This window comes from Acanthaster planci, linkage group LG20, assembly GCF_054643075.1.
Source record: "Acanthaster planci isolate LZ-2023a linkage group LG20, COTS_SCS, whole genome shotgun sequence".
Taxonomy (NCBI): domain Eukaryota; kingdom Metazoa; phylum Echinodermata; class Asteroidea; order Valvatida; family Acanthasteridae; genus Acanthaster; species Acanthaster planci.
In genome coordinates, this window is record NC_141796.1 from 1,298,580 (window position 1) to 1,316,540 (window position 17,961).

Consider the following 17,961-nt stretch of genomic DNA (forward strand, 5'->3'; position numbering starts at 1 on the left):
ACCGCCTGGGGTGACCCATAGTTTTGCTCATGGATATGGAAATTCACATTCGCATAAAAAACATGAAAGCAACAAAAAATGGGTTAATAATATAAAAACAATAATTCAGAACTGGGTTAGATGAATTTAAAAGGTGCGATGGGGGTAGTAACATTTAATAAAAAATTCTATTCCATTGTCCCTTTAAATTAGAAGTGCGGGTATCAATATGAAAATAATACTGGTTACTACTGGGGCTACAATGATAATAATATTTCAAAATGAGTGCGATCCAGGGTCATGGCACTGCAACGGCAGCAGCAATAAGGCCAGTCTAGTACGACGAGGGTCAGGGGTCACGTCTAAATACACGGCCAATGTTTACAATACAGCAATGCAATCTTTGTGTTTATTTACACAAACCATGAATGCAAACGTACATGTATATTGTCAAACACGTTCTTTGGGAACCCAAGGCCCGAGCGAGGTGATGAAGAATAGACCTTTTCACTAAATTCATTATTATGCACGCATGCGCACAAACGGCCTTGGTGGCAAGAAGTGTGAGCCGGCCATTGAAAATGTACAAGGGTGCGAGTTTGATGGTAATTTTCTCTCCGGTTTTCTGACTTCATTTTTCATTTTTCATTTTTTTTCTTCAGAAAATCCAATCAAATCGTTTTTGCTAATAGTTTCTGATTGAATTGGAATTTATAGTGCTGTGGTAAAAAATTTTTAAACTGTAATTTTTCCTGCGTGCACGAGATCGTTGCTTCTTAGTGTGGCCCTCTTCCATCATAAGTGGTATAAACTACATCGTTAGTGTTCTTGGAGCTAACCTGTGCATTTTGTAAAAACACGGACTGATCGATGTTCAATGTACACGTATACTGTACGTCCGTGTACATAGCTACCATTGAACTAGCTAGTCATAGTTTGGGAGTACTATCAAAAGAAATTGTATCCACTCGTTGTGTTTGCCGTGGGGTTGTACAAGCCAAAGAGTGTTGATTCCAAAGAGAAAGATATCTATTTCTTCAGATTTCCCAAGTGTAGAGAGGCAAATCGAATGGATACATAGTACCTGTACATGTACATTGCACCATGGAGGTAGATTGAACATCAGTTTTCACATATGCACAGGTTGGATCCGAGAACACTAACGATTTAGTTAAAACTACAAACGATGGAAGGGACCGTACTAGAAGCGACAATCTCGCCGGCGCACAGGAAAAATCAAGATTTTAAAGTCTTTTTACAGAGAACTTAAAATTCCACTTATATTGAATGAATTTATTAGTGTAGAGGTCTATAGGAGTCGGGGTGTACCACAGCACCCATTAAGCATAATTCTCAGTTGACAGCTGAATAATTATACAAAAGAACCTGGGATGAATGACCTAATTAAACACCTAGCATTGCACATCTGACATAACATTCTGCGAATAATGCAGTCCCCTGAGGAAAGTTTTAAAACATTTTTAATACCCTCTTCGTTTTCCACACACGACTTCACTTTCCAACTAAAAATCAACAAACCTACAGTATCGCTTCAAGATGTATTTTCGTCACGGAGATGTTGATTTTAATCTCACGTTTTTCCCTCACGCAGACCTTTATTAAACTATACTCAGCCCCTGTCCGAAAATATGCGAAAATAAACCCACAGGCTTATTTGGATGGGACGCAACCTGTTTTCCTACTTTTTCCACCTCAGGCTATATTCTTTGTATCAAGGATTCAAGGCCTTGGTTGCATTAAATGCAAGCAAAATTCCTCTTTAGCAAAATTTAATTGTCACGTGAACATCAGCAATCCGGAGGATGGCATTAGGACATAGCCATTGTGACATGCATTTGAAATAAGTGATATTTCCTGCGTCGTTTTTTTTTCGGTTATTGGGATTGCCGATTTAGTTTGAATAGCGTTGGTAACGTTGATACAAACTGCTGATTGGCTGACTGTCAGTGCGCAAACGAGGTCCCTAAACTATCTTCCCCGATCAAGCTGTTTCACTGTCTTTGGACCGCGGCCAAAGACATGATGCAAAGCTACATCTCAATGATTATGTTGGCTGGCCCGGTGTATTATCCAACCAGCTGAAGAAATGTTGGGGAGATCGAGAAAGTAGGCCTTCTATAACAACTTCAGGCAAATGTACAATGAATTGAGTAGCTTTTAAAGCAGCATTAAAAATCTCTTAAAGAAAGTTTCTGTGGAAAAATGGATTTATCTAAAGAGGGAGATGGGGAGGGGGCGCAATTGGTTAAAGAACCTTTAACATAATATATGTGACCCGGTACATTGTAGTCAGGAATAAGTCGCAAACTTTGACCTTTTGAGATATGCACATGATTAGAAAGAGGATTTCATTAGCTTTTAAATGGCACACATCAGACGTGTGTTGAGAGTGACCTGTCATATATACACTTTCAAAATACATAGAAACCGCCACATTAATTTTTTCAACATTTTCCAACAACCCCACTTAACTCAGCCATTACATAAAATGGCATCAGCGACTTATTCCTGATTACGATGTACCGGGTCACATTATGCATTTAATCATACGAAGCTTCCATTTCATGAATCACAATGCTCCCATTTGGAACTCGGCTTTTACAAATTTTCCCTTTGTGTATACTAAAGCGTTATCCCGCCTTTAAACCCGTTGTGTTGTGTTGTATGCCGTTAGCGTATTCCTCGTCTCCGAGTCAGCTACGTTTGTCCACGTCAGTTAATATCAGTCAATTTTGAATTCCTTCCCTTTAATTTTCTAAAACGGCAAGTTATTTTAGGCTGTGAAACATGATGACGCATCAACAAACCTACCTTCAACTTTCTACTGCTCATTTTCACAACATGATCACGCATGCGCAATATACCCGTTATACTGATTTTGTTGAGGAACAAAATGAAAATCTTCAGCCGATATTTCTTCAAAGCACGAGATAAATTATCACCGAAGTAGACTTGGGTTGAATTAAGCCAAACAGAGGCAGTTTAAATGTGTGCTACCCTTGTGCAGTGAGCACAATCCTACCAGAATCTTACACAAGGGGATGATTGATCGCCACCCGGTTCACTAAAACCTTAGCTAAGGATTGATCGCCAGATTCATCAAAAACTTTGAATGACTCAGTGTATGAATGTATGACCGAGAATCTTGGTCTGCCACTATAAATGGTTAAGAGACTGCGTTTTTTTCCCGAAAATCCAAGAAAAATCAGTTACGTAAATCTAATTTTTCGTTTTCTTACTATCTAAACTACTCAACTTGTCGTGTTCAGATGGTCATGCATATTTTCAAGAGTTGAAACCACAATCTTTAGAATTGAGCGATTTGGCAATATTTTAAATATTGTAAAATATCTCTTATATATAAAACAGACACAGGAGTCAGATAAGAAATACTGCTGTGATGCATTTTACTGCCGGCTTTCTTCTTTACAAGAGCACGTTCTGAATCGGCGAAAATTCTTATAAACATGTTGGAAACATCAGAAATGTCACAATCCATCCATGATACCGTGACTGCTTGGGTTCTCTTCATTGTCATTGTCAGCTAACTCGTCCGGCAACCTCCTGAGGACATGACCCTTCGAGGTTAAAACATGTTTATCGCTGTCTGAAATTACCGTACGCTTCCTAGTTGAATATCAAATTGTTGATACGGTCGATCCCTGACATAAAACGAGGCAAAGGCAAAGACTGAAGACGTATACCTGCAGGTGTAGCCATTTCTGCCTGATGTTTATACAGTTTTACAGCTTCGTGCAGAGAGGCAGGTATACGAGGAAGCAATACTTTATTGTTAGCTATTATTTTTTTTTAATTCAAGCAATTCGAATGCGACAGTGATCACATCAAATCAATGAGCCTGGAGGTATATTTCATGTACATCTGTACATATTTATTTTGACAGTTCTGTTTATAAAAGATTTAATCACATTTCCATCACTGATATTGCTTTTGTTTTTACTCTCATAGTTTGATTAAATGAAACTGTTTCGATTTCTATTAATGCACATGTTTACTTGGTTTCATTTCAGCCTGTTAGCCTGCACATTTCAGGAGCTTTTTTCAGTACAAACCAGGTTAGTTGCTGTTCAATACAGAATTGCATTGCACGAAGTACTTTTTTTGTACCAACGATGTACGGTATTTTCGTTGGGATACATAAAGAGTCACGCCTCTGCTACAGGTTCCTCACGGCAGAGGGAAGCAACATGTCCAAGAAAGCTCATTCCAAATTGTAAAAACCTCCGGCAAACATTAAGACACTAGATAATATATGCATGTACATGAAACTGTCGTCAACTAAATCTAGCACAGATAACACTTATGAAGGAATGCAAAGCGGCGATCAGTGCTTTTAAAAATTTTGTTTATACAGCGTGAACTTTCAACTTCGATCTCTCGCAGCAGTGCTGTATGGTTCCCAACAATGCTATTTCGCAACCATTCCCATGAATTAATGCTAATTGTGTGCAATGGCAGGGAATTCACTCTTTCCATTATGCAAATATGACACATTCACCATTACACGACTCAAGAATATAACCTGATGAAATAAAAACTGAGCAAACTGCTGTTATAAAAACGGAATTAAAGGAAGGAATTAAATCCACAGGATTTAATCTTGCCATTGCTTTTGGTCTTGAATTCGTCTCAGCCGCCGATGTCCACGGTGGAAGGTACAAATGTTCTCCCATGGATAATGAGAATGTGGAGGAAATTGATGTTCATCTTATAGGTAGGTAATGTGCACTCATTTTTGGGTTGTGTTGAAGATGTTAAAATATCAAGCACGCTATAAAACCATTTATAAGACCCACCGTCTTGTGTAAAAAACCTAGCCTCTTCAGTAGGACCATGGAAAGAGTTGCATGAAGTCTCCAGAGGTAGGCCACTTTCAGTGGCAATTTCCAATGGACCGTTCTTCTGACCTGCCACGTGTTAGATTTCCTAGTGATTTTAACCCACAAGGGTCGTTTCCAGTTGACCAAGGTGACCCTTTAGGCTGACCCAGGAAGATGATCTAGGCCGAAGGTAAATTTTGACCTGACCACTGCAGGTAATGTTAAGAGAGAAGCTATTTGAACCTTCACAAATTCTGTGAAATAAGACTAGGTTTATCAGCTGTTGGTAATTTACCGTAGCCACTCAGCTTACCATGATCCACTAACAAGTTCGTAACAAAGAAATTTATTAGCTGTTTGAAAACTATTAAAGCTTTTCTTTTCTTCTCATATATTCAGGTGACCAATTTCCACTGGACGATGGTGAGGCGATAAGAGGTAACACGAGCACATTTGGACTCGATAGAAAATTGACACTTACCTGCCCAGCCACATTGAACATTTCCTTGACCACTAGAGCCATTGTCTTGTGGTCATACGGCAAACCTCACGAAAAGACAACTACTGTTGTTGCTTCGATTCGGCAGACCTCGGGTCTTACCAACTGTATCAATGATTAGATAGACACTGATCAAATCAGTCCAGCCACATTGAACATTTCCTTGACCACTAGAGCCATTGTCTTGTGGTCATACGGCAAACCTCACGAAAAGACAACTACTGTTGTTGGTAAGCTGAGTCTACCAGATGGAACCAGGAACATATCTGATCTTGGAGACAAGGGATGCTTCGGCATAACCTATGAAGGTTCCCTTGTCCTTAACAATTGCTCTCAAGACAGTGAAGTCAGATACTAGTGTCATGTCTTTCCCGATGGTGACGTGGTCGTCAGATCATACCAAGATTTGGTATCCAAAGGTAATTTACTGGCAAAGCTCCAGTTCACTTATCCGACAGGCACTGTGTCTACATATAGCTGTGTTTTAGGAATAAACAAATTGCTTCGATTCGGCAGACCTCGGGTCTTGCCAACTGTATCAATGATTAGATAGACACTGATCAAATCAGAAGTTAATCAAGTGTACAAATAACGTGCCTCCACCAAGGTACGCTGCACATTTATCGTAAAGAAACATTTGACGTCTCTTTGATTAAAAGAGTGCCCAAAACTATTGTTCTGCTTTTAAAATTATCAGAGCCGGACGATTTTTAAAAATAATAACTCTAAGGTGCAACCGCATCCGTGTCGAGTATGAGGTTGTGGGTTGTCGGTGGTTTTACAGAGATTCATATTTTGGTTTTGCAGCTGTTGACAAATCAGAGCCTTTCAGCGTTGTTCTCATGGTAACTCTGTGCAGTTTCATTGCCATGATCATCGTGGCAGGTGTTTGCATTGTGAAATGGAGGAAGTTTAAACCACTGTCACATTCCGGCCAACGGATTGAAGAATACATGAGTGTCCCAAAGATGGGTCAGTGCTGCCTACTTTTCCATTGTTCAAACCATTATACGTCTCATGCAAGAGGAGACTGGAATATACTTTGGGAGGTTTTACAAACTTGAAAGTTGCATTACAGTTAAACAATTGGAATTATGGATTGTGTTACATATAACTGTAAACATTGGGGAATTAAAGCAATGGGCGATTCACCGAGGGCTCCAAGGACCACAGTGATAATTCCACGGCTTCAACGACAACAGGCCTGAGGCCTCAAAGTTCCCGAGTCAACGTGGATGATGATGAATCCATCGACACTGCGGATAAGGCACAGGAGTACTTTCCGAAAGATTCCTGTGGAACTGCTGCAGAGTCAAAGGTATTGTCCAGAATGAACTCTCTAACATTCTATAATCATTTGCATTTTCGTCAGCTTTATACTTAGGAGAACACTGCATTGAATTCAACTAACATGCACATGTAAAATATATTTCATGGCATTTAAACTGCTACTGTTTTCACAAAGAGGAAAAATATCAAACAAAAATGTTTGCATTACGTAGCAATGACTTCCTGGAAATAAAACAAAACTAAAGGGGGCTTATTGATCAATAGGGCTGCTGATGATAAAGACTTTCCGAATTTTGATAACCAGAATTGATTCTCAGCAGTGACAGACCCGATCATTTCCAGTAAACGGGGTTCATCACAAAACTCAGTAAAAGATGTCAAGAATAAATAATAGCTAATAGATGATAATGAGAGGTTGCGCCAATTCAGTCTACATTGACGTTCTAGGCGCTTTACCAAAGATCATAAAAAAAAACTTGTTACAAAAATTAAATCAACAATTAGAAATTTACGAACGAGCTCAACCAAAAGAACAATTAAAGCGAATCAATGTTTGTACATAGCAACTTGTAGGTGTTAATACAGAAATCTCACCTGCAGATGGGAATTGAGGGCCAACTGCCCCATACGCTTACAAAAACAATTAAATGATAAATGGAATTAAAAGCTAAAAATTGCAGACTTCTGTACACCATGAAACTCATTGTTTTTTCTGTATGTATCGATATTATTCGTCAAGATATACACATGGTTAATAAGTAGTATTTGGAATGTTCGAACCAGGCGGTTGAGGCACAGGGAAAGGTTACAACCTTGTCATTAAGGAAAATTCTGGTTATTTCTGATACGGATAGGTCATGCTTAATTATTAAAGTCTGGTAATGAAACCAAGGATTCCTCAAAAGTGCCTTAATTAGTCAGTGTAGCTAGAGTTTCAGTGGTGGGAGGAAAACCCCAGGAAAATATTTTGGGTAACTCCACAAAATCGGGTAGGGACTGAAAACACCAATCCACATGTGGACAAAGCCGGGAACCGAACCGGGGCCGTAGAGGTGAAAGGCGTGTAAAGACGTACTATGCAAACCTGACTCCCCGACCCGTCATCCACAAATTCCGAGTAGAAAAGCGTGTGTAAGTGGAGTTATTCATGCTTTGGTATCATGGACCTGTTACGCTGTATTTTCATTTGACAGACTAAATTCCCTTGAAAAAGGTAATTTGCGTTGTCATTATTTAGTATTCGTCATCTGGCCTTCATTTGCTCTGAACAATTCCTCCTGGTTTCTACGATAATATTCTAGAAGGAAGGAAATTATATTTTTTTAATTTCTAAAATGTTAACCGGTGATTTTTTTAATAATTATTTTGTTTTTATATTTTGATAGTGCAGATATTGAAATTTGACGTCTATAGTTTGGTAATCAGATAATATAGAGTTTTCCTAAAAATCTTGACTAAAGGGCAATTTTATCAAGTAATTGTCTTTTTTTATATCTATACTTTTTTCTAACGATTTAATCATCTTCAAAGATCATTGGCGGTCCCTTGCACGGTACGATGTACGATAAGGAAACTATGATCAGGATTAAACCAAAGAGAAATAAACTGCGGGTTGTTTTTTTTTAATAGCACGATTCATACTAACCACCGCCTGTTATATTTGATCAGAGAATAGAAATGTTTGACTGTACAAAAATTAAAGCCAAGTTTATCTGATATGAATATTAGAAAGAGGATACTATTAATATAAATGTGTAGATGTGCGTGTAGTTTCAAGCGAAACATGTGACATTTCTCGGATTTTTATTACCCACAATTTTCCTGTCGTCACCACCATACGTTTACTATTTTAATGGGGGGACTGTTATTGACATTATTACTTTACAATATCACATCACAAACCATATTCAATTTTTATATTCAATATCATAAACATGCAATTAATGGCTAGATTTTGTGTGGTATCCATAAGACTCAACACAGATAAATCAGCTGTTACGCTCAGTGAGAATAAAGGATGTTTATCAGACATGAAACGATATCACAAGGAGGAAAACGGTGGACAGGTTGCAGATGCATGAACGCTGTATTCCTGGCTTGATACAGGCGATAATTAAAGAGAATAGTCCGCCTTTGTGAACAAACATTTATTTTTCGCTGTGAGAAATTCTACTAATTTCCTTGCTAAAACATTTTCACATCTAGTATATAACGAGTGTGGACACCTCTATTTGGCCCATGGATTAGCATAATTGTTCCACATATATATCACTGTTGCACCGTTTTAGTATCTGTGATGTTTACCTATATTAGCTACCTACGTTTGCAGTTGTATACCTACTGAAACAGCATTTGCACAACTTCGATCATTAGTGTGAATAATGTAGTAAAAACATGCGATCATTCACTAAAGGGTATTAATGTGATTTCAAGAGTTAGAATTTCAGGCTATTCATGTTGAAGGGACGGCAACAGGTGAAAGGCTTTCGGACATATTCCTTCGCATGGTGCTAGAGCAAGCCTTTCCACTTGTTTCAGGAGTTATTCAGAATGTTGCAATTATACATGTATTTGAAAAACATACCGCCTTAAATGAAAGTTTGCATACATTTCATCTGGATCCAAGCACTTTTACTTCCTTTACTTGTAAGACAAAATACTGTTCAGTATTGCTGGGGAAAGCTTACTTATGGAATGCCAATTTGAGACTTCAAGTGCATTTAAATTACAGATGATCGAAATTCATTGAAAGGAAGAGTTATAGTTTATGTTCCCTAGATAATGTCGTTTTTCGTAATTTTTGTGTCTTTATATATCTGTAACATTACAGATTTCAGTGCATGTGAATTATTTTTAAATTTAAGACATCTATTAACGTGAAACTATATCAAGATGGATCCAGCAGGTCACTGAGACATATCAGTTGGGCACAGGTTGGGCGGGGTGAGGTGGCCGAGGGTATGGGAGACCCATAGGCAAAACTAATTACGTCCTCTTATATATAAGTAGATAATGAAATTTTTGTCCTTAAATTAAATCACAGTTAGTTAGCTGATTTGAATATTTAAAAAGAGGAAACTCTGAATGTAAATGTGTAAATGTGTATGTTTTAAAATGAGCTCAACTGAAGCAAGTACGAATTCCTCTGCTTGGTTTTTATTTTGCCTTTTTATGTCATGAGCATCACATCATGCTTTTGCAGTTAAAAATCATGGAGCACGTTCCAGTTTTTACTTTAGAGTATCATGTCTTAAGTCATACTCTCATCATAAATGGCTTTTACCAGGAGTGTGTTTTTATTCCGCATAATAGTATGGGAAGATTTCAACTTTTTAAAGCCTATTTTTCACTTTTGTCGATAATTTCAAAACTTACATTTTTGTTGTATTATGTCTGTCTATTCATGTCATAAAAATGCAGTTAAAGACTACAGTTTTTGCTTTCTGCCTGAAGGTTTGCTCTTATCCTTTGACTAAAGCTTTAAAATGCGATTTGAGATCTGAACCTCAGCGTATCACCAGCGAAGGATCAGGAGCGTATTAAAAACAAAGCACAGCAATACGGAAGAAACAGCCTTATATGATATCATTACAAATGTAAAAACATAGAGTTTGTTTCAATAGACCCCTGTATTAATACTTTGTTGTTGTTAACCTTAGACCCCACTGGCTATACAGGGAAGTGCATACATGTAGGCCGACGTACACAAAGCTCGCACTGTAGTCGGTTCTATTCATACGGCAGGTAAATAACTTTCGGGATAAGGTCATATTTTTGTGTTATTCTTTGATTTTCAGTATGATTATTTGTCTATAACAAGTTAATTTTGCTGTGAACATTTTACAGAGTTAAGCAAGATTTAACTACAGTATACTGAGGTTGGTATCGTGAAAGCCAACTGTAAGTTGTAACGAAAAGGAAGCACAAAATATCCACCGTTTTAGAATTATACTTTTGGAGTGTTTTGTTTTTGCCAAGCAAGGTGAACGTTGTTTTCCTTCGTTTCATTTTTGACCCTTTTATTTCCGTGTAGACTATGATCTTATATGCTCTTAGCAGAGAAATGTGAATGTCTTACTATATGCATCCTTTTCGTTACTTGAGATAAACGATGGCCAGGTTGTAATGATTGACGTCTTAACTAAATGGCCAACGAGTATCAGATCCCAATGGATTATTTTCAGTCTTGATGATTCTGTGGTATGAGACACAGTGGGGACTGTTACCGTGTTAATAGCATGAAACCACTTTCCTTCCACTGGGAACGCGTGGATAACAAATGTTTATGATACTCAAGAGATTCAATAAAAGTTAAATTTGTTGAAATCTGCTGCCTTGCCTTCTGGAGTATTAAATTGCAAAAAGTAGCGATATGCTTTTCTGTGTACTATACGTCAACTATCCTAGAGCATAGAATAATAAGTGCATGAGATTACGTTTAATGCAAATAATCCTTTGTGGAATATCCTTATTAACATGGACGATAAATATGGACGAGGAATTTGTTGATGTTGTTCTCTCAGTTGTCATCAAACTGGGGTTGGATTTCACTCAAGTTCTCGTAATGCAATCGGTCAAAGGACAAATAGGTCTGAAAGAGAAATAAAAAGAGAAAGCGAACAAATAAGGTCATTTTGTTGATACAAATTCTGCGTGCACAACCTCATTGCTATTTTTACTTTCAAGTCCACAATTTTGAAACTTGAAGGGTTTCAAGACTGCGAAAATCCAGCTGGTTACCCACAGTGACTGTTAGTGCGGACACTCTAGAACAGTTGGAAAAATTGTCCTAACTCCGAAGTAAAGTGGTTCAGGAATGTCTCTAAGACTAATGGTGTAATGTCACAACCGCATTCACAACTCACATGCTTGATTTTAGTGTCATTAATCTCACTGAGGGTGGAGACAAGGTCAGTAAAAGTTGGTCGGTTTTTCGGATCCTCTTCCCAGCATATGCGCATCATGGAGTAGCTAGGAATTAAAGCACAGAAAGAAATTAGTGGCGGTCGATCTTTTGTTAACTTGAGATCGTCTTCAAGGTTTCAGGAACAAGAAAACGAAGTTAATTATTGGCCTGTACAGGTCATTAATTTACCACTTAATACCAAAACACTAAACTTGGGCTAGAAGCCATTAATTAAAACGCTTGTCATTAGTCAACTAACAGAAGCTAATTAACACTTGGTATGAATACATATTAACTTGTTCATAGAAGTCAGCAAGGCCAAACTGCTGTCTATAGTCTGAAACGTAAATCCAAAATCTTACCTTCTTTCATCACAGTTCCTCGGTTTGGGCATACGATATCCCCTCTTCAGCTTCTCAGGGAGCGACTCGCTTGGAATCTTTGGATATGGGGTACCCCCTAGATAAAGTTGAATTGAAAATCAGTAGCACAGAAGAGAAAATCTTTTGTGTCATTTTCCTTGCGATAATTCGATTGTTTTAAGAAGTGAGGGCTTTCCAACTATCTTTTTTCTGTCTCATTTGATTAAATGCAGTTACAATGAAGTATTGTGAAAAACGGAAGGAAAGTAGAAAGCGAAGGTACATTTCTTACCTAATGTGGCTATTTCCCAAAGAACAATTCCAAACGACCACCTGTTTATGAAAATGTGGTCAGCAGAATGATTAAAAGGAAAACAAGGAAAGCGTGGAAGGATGGGATCGATCTGCATGAAACTGAGAAAATCTTTGCGCGAAAAACTGGCAATATATTAACAATTTCCCTTTCGGTCACCAGATTTTTGGAGAGTCACGCATAGGACAAGAAAAAAGTTCCATGAACTTACACGTCACTCTTGCTGGTGTACTTCTTGTTTCTCAGTGACTCAATGGCCAACCAGCGGACAGGAACACGTCTCTGAAATTGCACGATGTGCGATGCAATATGCCATTACATCTCTAATGCTAAAACCTGGTTTCCTTTCATTTTGTCCCCGTGTGCTAACACACTCAGAGCCTGTTTTCTTATCTTTCCAGAATTTATGCCATAGCCTACCGTGCATCGTTTATATGGTGATATGCCTGACTGGTTTTGTTCCATGCATCACATCAATTTTTTTCAAACTTTAGCTTAAAGCATTTAGATGTAATTCATCAGCCCCAATGGCATTACTTTGTAAAGAAGTTTTATTTAGCATTTATTTTATATACAAAAATAAGAAAGTTAACCTCTTTTTCGGTTTAGCATTGCTGACTTGTACATTAGGTTAAAAATTGAGTAAAAACATGGTTGAGAGATTAGAGATGTAACTGTATCATATAAGTTACCGCCGATGTCTGGACATAGATGTCCTCTCCTCTGGACAATCCAAAATCAGAAACCTTGGCAATCAGCCCTTCATCTAGAAGGGTGTTTCTGGCAGCTAAGTCTCGGTGGATCACCTATGGAATTTGAAGCAGAGAAAAGTCACCAATCATTAAGTGATCAGAACTGATAAGAATAATGCTTGGGGGAAATCTGATGTATAATAACAGGCATACCCCAAAATTTTGTAAGTGCTCCATTCCCTTGGCAACATTCAGGGCAAATCTGACCAGCTGTTCTGAGGACAAGGCATCCTCATCTGAGTCTGACTGTGACCGAGCTGTCCGTAGGTAGCTGCGAAGATCACCGTGTGGAAGATACTCCAAGGCAATGTACAATACATCTGATCACAAAAATCACAAAACATGGATCAGGTTCACTGTGTCTGCAGAATCACGGGAGTACAACGATTTTTTCATCTTTGTTTTACTGCTGTAGCATGTGTTTCTTACCTTGATGCTGGCACGCGCCCAAAAGAGAAACGACATTTGGATGGTGACCGATAGAAGTCATTGTTCGTAATTCGTCCAGGAAGTCCTCTATCTCGGTGGTTGACGCGTTACCTGTATTGCGGGAGAATACATTTAAAAATAAGGGAACATTGTGACTTACTCAACGTACAATTAAACGATACAAAAATGTTTGCGAAGGTAGGCTGGGGTAACCTTTGAGCCTCCTGATTGCAGACTTGGTCCTCTCTCCGTCAATTCTCACAGATCCTGATCGCACCTCACCAAAGTTTCCTCTGCCGAGTATTCGATCATCAACGGTGAGGTCGCTCCATGGAATCTTCCATCCCTCAGCCCATGAGGGTAGATTGTCTTCCTCCCTGAAGATCACTCGTGGTTCCTTGTACGGTAAAACGTTGTCATCATCATAGTCGCGCCTATCAACGTGAGAACAAATCTTGCCTGCGTACTTGTGTTTAGCTTGAGATGAAATTCTCTCTTCGTATTGATGTGTAGTCACTAATTTGTTGTCGTCCTCAGACGTTGTTGGTGCATTATGCTGCGGCAGTGCATTGTCATCATCCTGCTGTTCATCACACCTCGGCGAAATTTTGTCCTCGTACTTATGTTCAACGTCTGATGAAATTCTGCCCTCGTAGTTGTGTAGAGCTTGAACTGAAATTCTTTCATCGGATGGACGAGGGTCCTCGTATGAGGTAACATGCTGATAACAAAAGACATCCGAATTAGACACGAATAAGTACTTCACCTCCCATTGATAAAAAAAAAAATTACCTGCATCTAATACTCTTCTCTCCACTTAATATCAGACAGCTTTTAGGGAATTCCTAATACAAACCTATTAGGCTTAGGGAATCTAGACACCTTTCGTGTTCCAAACATTGTTTTTGTGCAAGGTGCTTAAATAGTTGATCGGCTAAGGATAATGAAAAAAGAGATTTTGTTTACATCACTTTGAAAAAAATTAGAACTGATATTGATGTTATGGTGAAATTATTTTGTTTGTAATGAAAAAGACCAATCTCTTTCATTTTGAGGATAGTTTCAGACACCTGGACAAATTTCACCGTCATGTCTTTAATAAACAACTCCGCTGAAAACATTAAACCATTCTCGTTCTTTCTCCACGACGTTAAAAGTCTCCATTGCTGAAAAAGATTCACTACTGCAAGGCTCACCATGTCAACAGGTGGCTGTGTGAGTCTACAGCTCTGTACATTCTGTGCTGCCCTGTGCTTCCTCCATCGCAGAGCAAGAATCACAATCAACACGACTGCAAGCGTACTAATTGCACCAATCGCTGCAGCTGTTGCCACCAGTCGACCTACTCCGCTCTCCTCTGTATCAGCTGATACGTTTGTACAAATGAACAAGAAGCAAGTTAGTTTACAAGCAAAGATGATGACAGTTCTAATAATAATCATATAAATGATACTTTGTCGTTTTTTGGACAATGTTCCAACAACCTAGCTTTTGGTTTTAAAGGCCCATGTAATTATTTCATGCTTTCCTTTTGAGCACTTTTCAATTTGTGTGAAACCGCAGCAATTTTCCAAATAGCGTTAGGGTGCTGTCAACTTAAGTAGAATAGAGTGCTACAATAAAGATAGTTTTATGTTGAAATACGCTAACTTTCAATGAACTCAGTAATTTTCCTCAATTTGTGAAAAGAGAAACAATTTATTTCAGTTGACTTGAACAAAAAGGGCGCAAACCATTTTGTAAAGTTTTCTCTCAGTGGAAGGGGTTGCATGCACCACCTGTACAGTTTTCGAAGCGTTTCAAGATTCCAGCACAAAATAACCGAACTGGCAAATGACACGAAATTCGTTGTAATTTCGTTCAATATGAGCTCCTATTACCTGAACAAGGCTGAAGATGCACGGTGACTGTCAAGGACTCTCCTCGGATGCTAGTCGCCTGACATTGCAGACTTTCGGTGAGGCCACTGTCCCTGGAGTTGGTGACCGTAAACCTGCTGCTTGCGTTTGTTAAGCCGCCTGTGCTGATGCCAGCCAGCTTCAAAGAGCTGAGGACTTTCTCGGAATCACCTTTAAACCAGGAGAGGGTCCACTCGTTCAACCGTATGTCACGGAGGGTGCATTCGAAAGTCCGCTTGGCTCCTGGTGGGACGCAGATTCGATCGGAGCCGCTGTCAACCAGATCGCCGGTTGAGATGTCCAACACACTCAGAATAGGCGCTGCCGCTAAAATAAACATAAGATGTTAACAATTCTTTGCGTGTGCAAAATACAGTGCCTGTGATAACCTCACTATTTGTCAGGAAATATGCAAATCGACGGACAAAGAAGCATACTCTATCACAGGTTGATATCCTCACAAGTCACTGATGACATCACACGTTGTTGACAGTGCATTTTCATTGGAGCTAGTGGGACTCACAGTCCATTGAGCACCATAGGAAAGCACACACCAAAACATAATGTGGCATGCTTAAATCATACAGCCCTCGGCTAAGTCGTAGGCCTAAGCTATTCATATCAATCGACATGAAAACATTCCACCGTCATTACGTGCAGCCTTTTGCGTTGGGCAAGAGGCACTACCATTTTTATCACCTCTGAGAATGGGGAGAATCTTTGCATTTGAATCAAGACACGAGACGGACCGCCCCCCTGCTGGTTATGTTTCACTGAAATCGCAGGAATTCTATTCAGACATCTGGAGGTGCGCTATATACCTCGTGTGGACTTGTGAACAAAAGATGTCCACAGGACGGTTCCCCTTCTCTGAAGTTTAAAGACATTTTGGGGTAGGGATCGTGTGTCGTAAAAGGAAGCGGGTAGTCAAGAAAACCTTGTAAAAAAAAACCTGAAAATTGTGTGCTCAGTTCAAGAAAAATGAGTATTTTCACTGAGTTCTCTTTACTGCATGAAAAGAAAAAGGAATGTCCACAGTAGGCATGTGCAAGGTAAGTGTGAGTGTGTATACAATTTGGACATGGGGGGACCAATTCAATACCACAGATTTTGGAGCCTGCAAGTTGAACTATTCCTAGATAAGGTTTGCACGATTTCATCATGATTCAAGTCTTGGGTTAACGTACACGTATTTTGCGCGATTAGAATTCTAATACGATTTAAATTTAAAACCTATAACACAACCCGGGGAACGTTTCCAGTCTGGGTTTGAGATGATTCCTTTAATTACAGATCTGATGGTACTTCTACGTAGAAATGCATTGAAATAAAGATCAAAGAAAAGACTGAGTATTAAATTCTTATTGTACTTGTGAAGTCTCGTCTTGATTTGAAGTCCATTTTCCCTTGTTCGGTGATTTAAATTCATTTTCATATACCACACTCTTATACAATGTTGAGAGTTCCAGATGTGTGGACTGGCCGAAGTATTCCTACTTCAATTGGTCGAAAACGTGACGGAATTAGAACAAAGAAGATTGAATATGATTGTAAAAATAAAATATTCAACTTTGATAAAGTTCAACTTGAAAAGGTTTGTCATAATTTTATTCAACATTACTTAAACTTTTACTTTCGAAATGTAATTTCACACGCTGTGCACTTAAGATAAGCACTCGACCAGTATGTTTTCACATTTCCTCGCAAACGTATGAATGTTTCTATATCGAATCACTTTGGGGACCAGTCTGAGGATCAGTAAATGTGGCTTTGCATGTTAACTTACCGGCAACGTTTAACTGGACGGTCACCGTATTCCCTTCCTCAATGGGAAACACTTTACATATGTAGCTGCCTCCCGATGACTCCATGACTGGGTCGATGGTCAACGTGCAAGCCTTGTATGTACGATTGTTGAGGCTGACGTCCGTCAGATTTCGATCCTCGCAGGTCATCATTGTTATGTCGTTAAAAAACCATCGGACTAGGGGGTCCTCAACGTAATCAGCGTAGAAAATGCACCGGAGGTTGATTCTCGATCCAATAAAAACTTCCCGATTGATTCCTTCGTAAATCCTCAGGTCAGACTCCCCGGCTTTAACGAAAACAAAACGCACGAGATTACCGGATGAGCAAATGCAAAGGAAAATTGCTGTTCGGACTCATTCTTTGGCTTGTAAACTTTCCAAAAATATCCTTGGTGCGAAGATATAACATTCAGGATTTCAGTCGAGAAGTCCGATGTCTCAATAATCATTATGTTTCGCCTTTGGACGCAGGCAAGTAACTTCAATCAAGAATACTTGAGTGACCGACCTGCCACCAGTCCTTATATCAACTCACTCAACATGTTACGGTTCGGAAAATCGAAATGTCATGTGGTTCTGTTATCTGTTTCTGTGATTCTATAACATACTTTGGTTTGCCTGGAAAAAGTTCACCTTGAAGAAGTAGAAGAATCTCACTTTATAAGGACCAGTTAGTTTAACCACAAGGCCCTTCACGTGGAAATCAGGGCTCTACAGCAAGGAGAGCCACCAAGGCAGTCCGCTTCCGTTTAAGAAAAACCAACACCGAATTCATTTACATATAAATTTTTGCCTAGCCCTATCCTCGAGTCCCAAAGAACTAACCATTTTCATGCATGTAGTATTACATTTACTAGTATATA

At 39.0% G+C, this 17,961-nt stretch overlaps 1 protein-coding gene and 1 long non-coding RNA gene across 2 annotated transcripts; one reads left to right on the forward strand and one right to left on the reverse strand.

Annotated features, from left to right (window-relative positions):
* Positions 1-4,176: 4,176 nt before the first annotated feature.
* LOC147795815 (uncharacterized) lies at positions 4,177-6,314 on the forward strand. The gene is made up of 3 exons (XR_015423568.1): positions 4,177-4,735; positions 5,241-5,759; positions 6,148-6,314. It is a non-coding gene; the product is annotated as an uncharacterized LOC147795815 (long non-coding RNA).
* A 4,659-nt stretch (positions 6,315-10,973) lies between these two features.
* On the reverse strand, positions 10,974-17,306 carry LOC110975456 (uncharacterized). Its single transcript, XM_087130787.1, has 12 exons — positions 17,077-17,306; positions 15,273-15,617; positions 14,589-14,758; positions 13,606-14,113; positions 13,393-13,503; positions 13,117-13,283; positions 12,904-13,017; positions 12,423-12,493; positions 12,191-12,231; positions 11,899-11,995; positions 11,496-11,601; positions 10,974-11,221 (listed from the first exon to the last, which is right to left on the reverse strand). The coding sequence occupies exons 1-12, from the start codon at positions 17,246-17,248 to the stop codon at positions 11,150-11,152; spliced, it is 1,974 nt and encodes a 657-aa protein (XP_086986913.1). The 5' UTR covers positions 17,249-17,306; the 3' UTR covers positions 10,974-11,149.
* Positions 17,307-17,961: the final 655 nt, after the last annotated feature.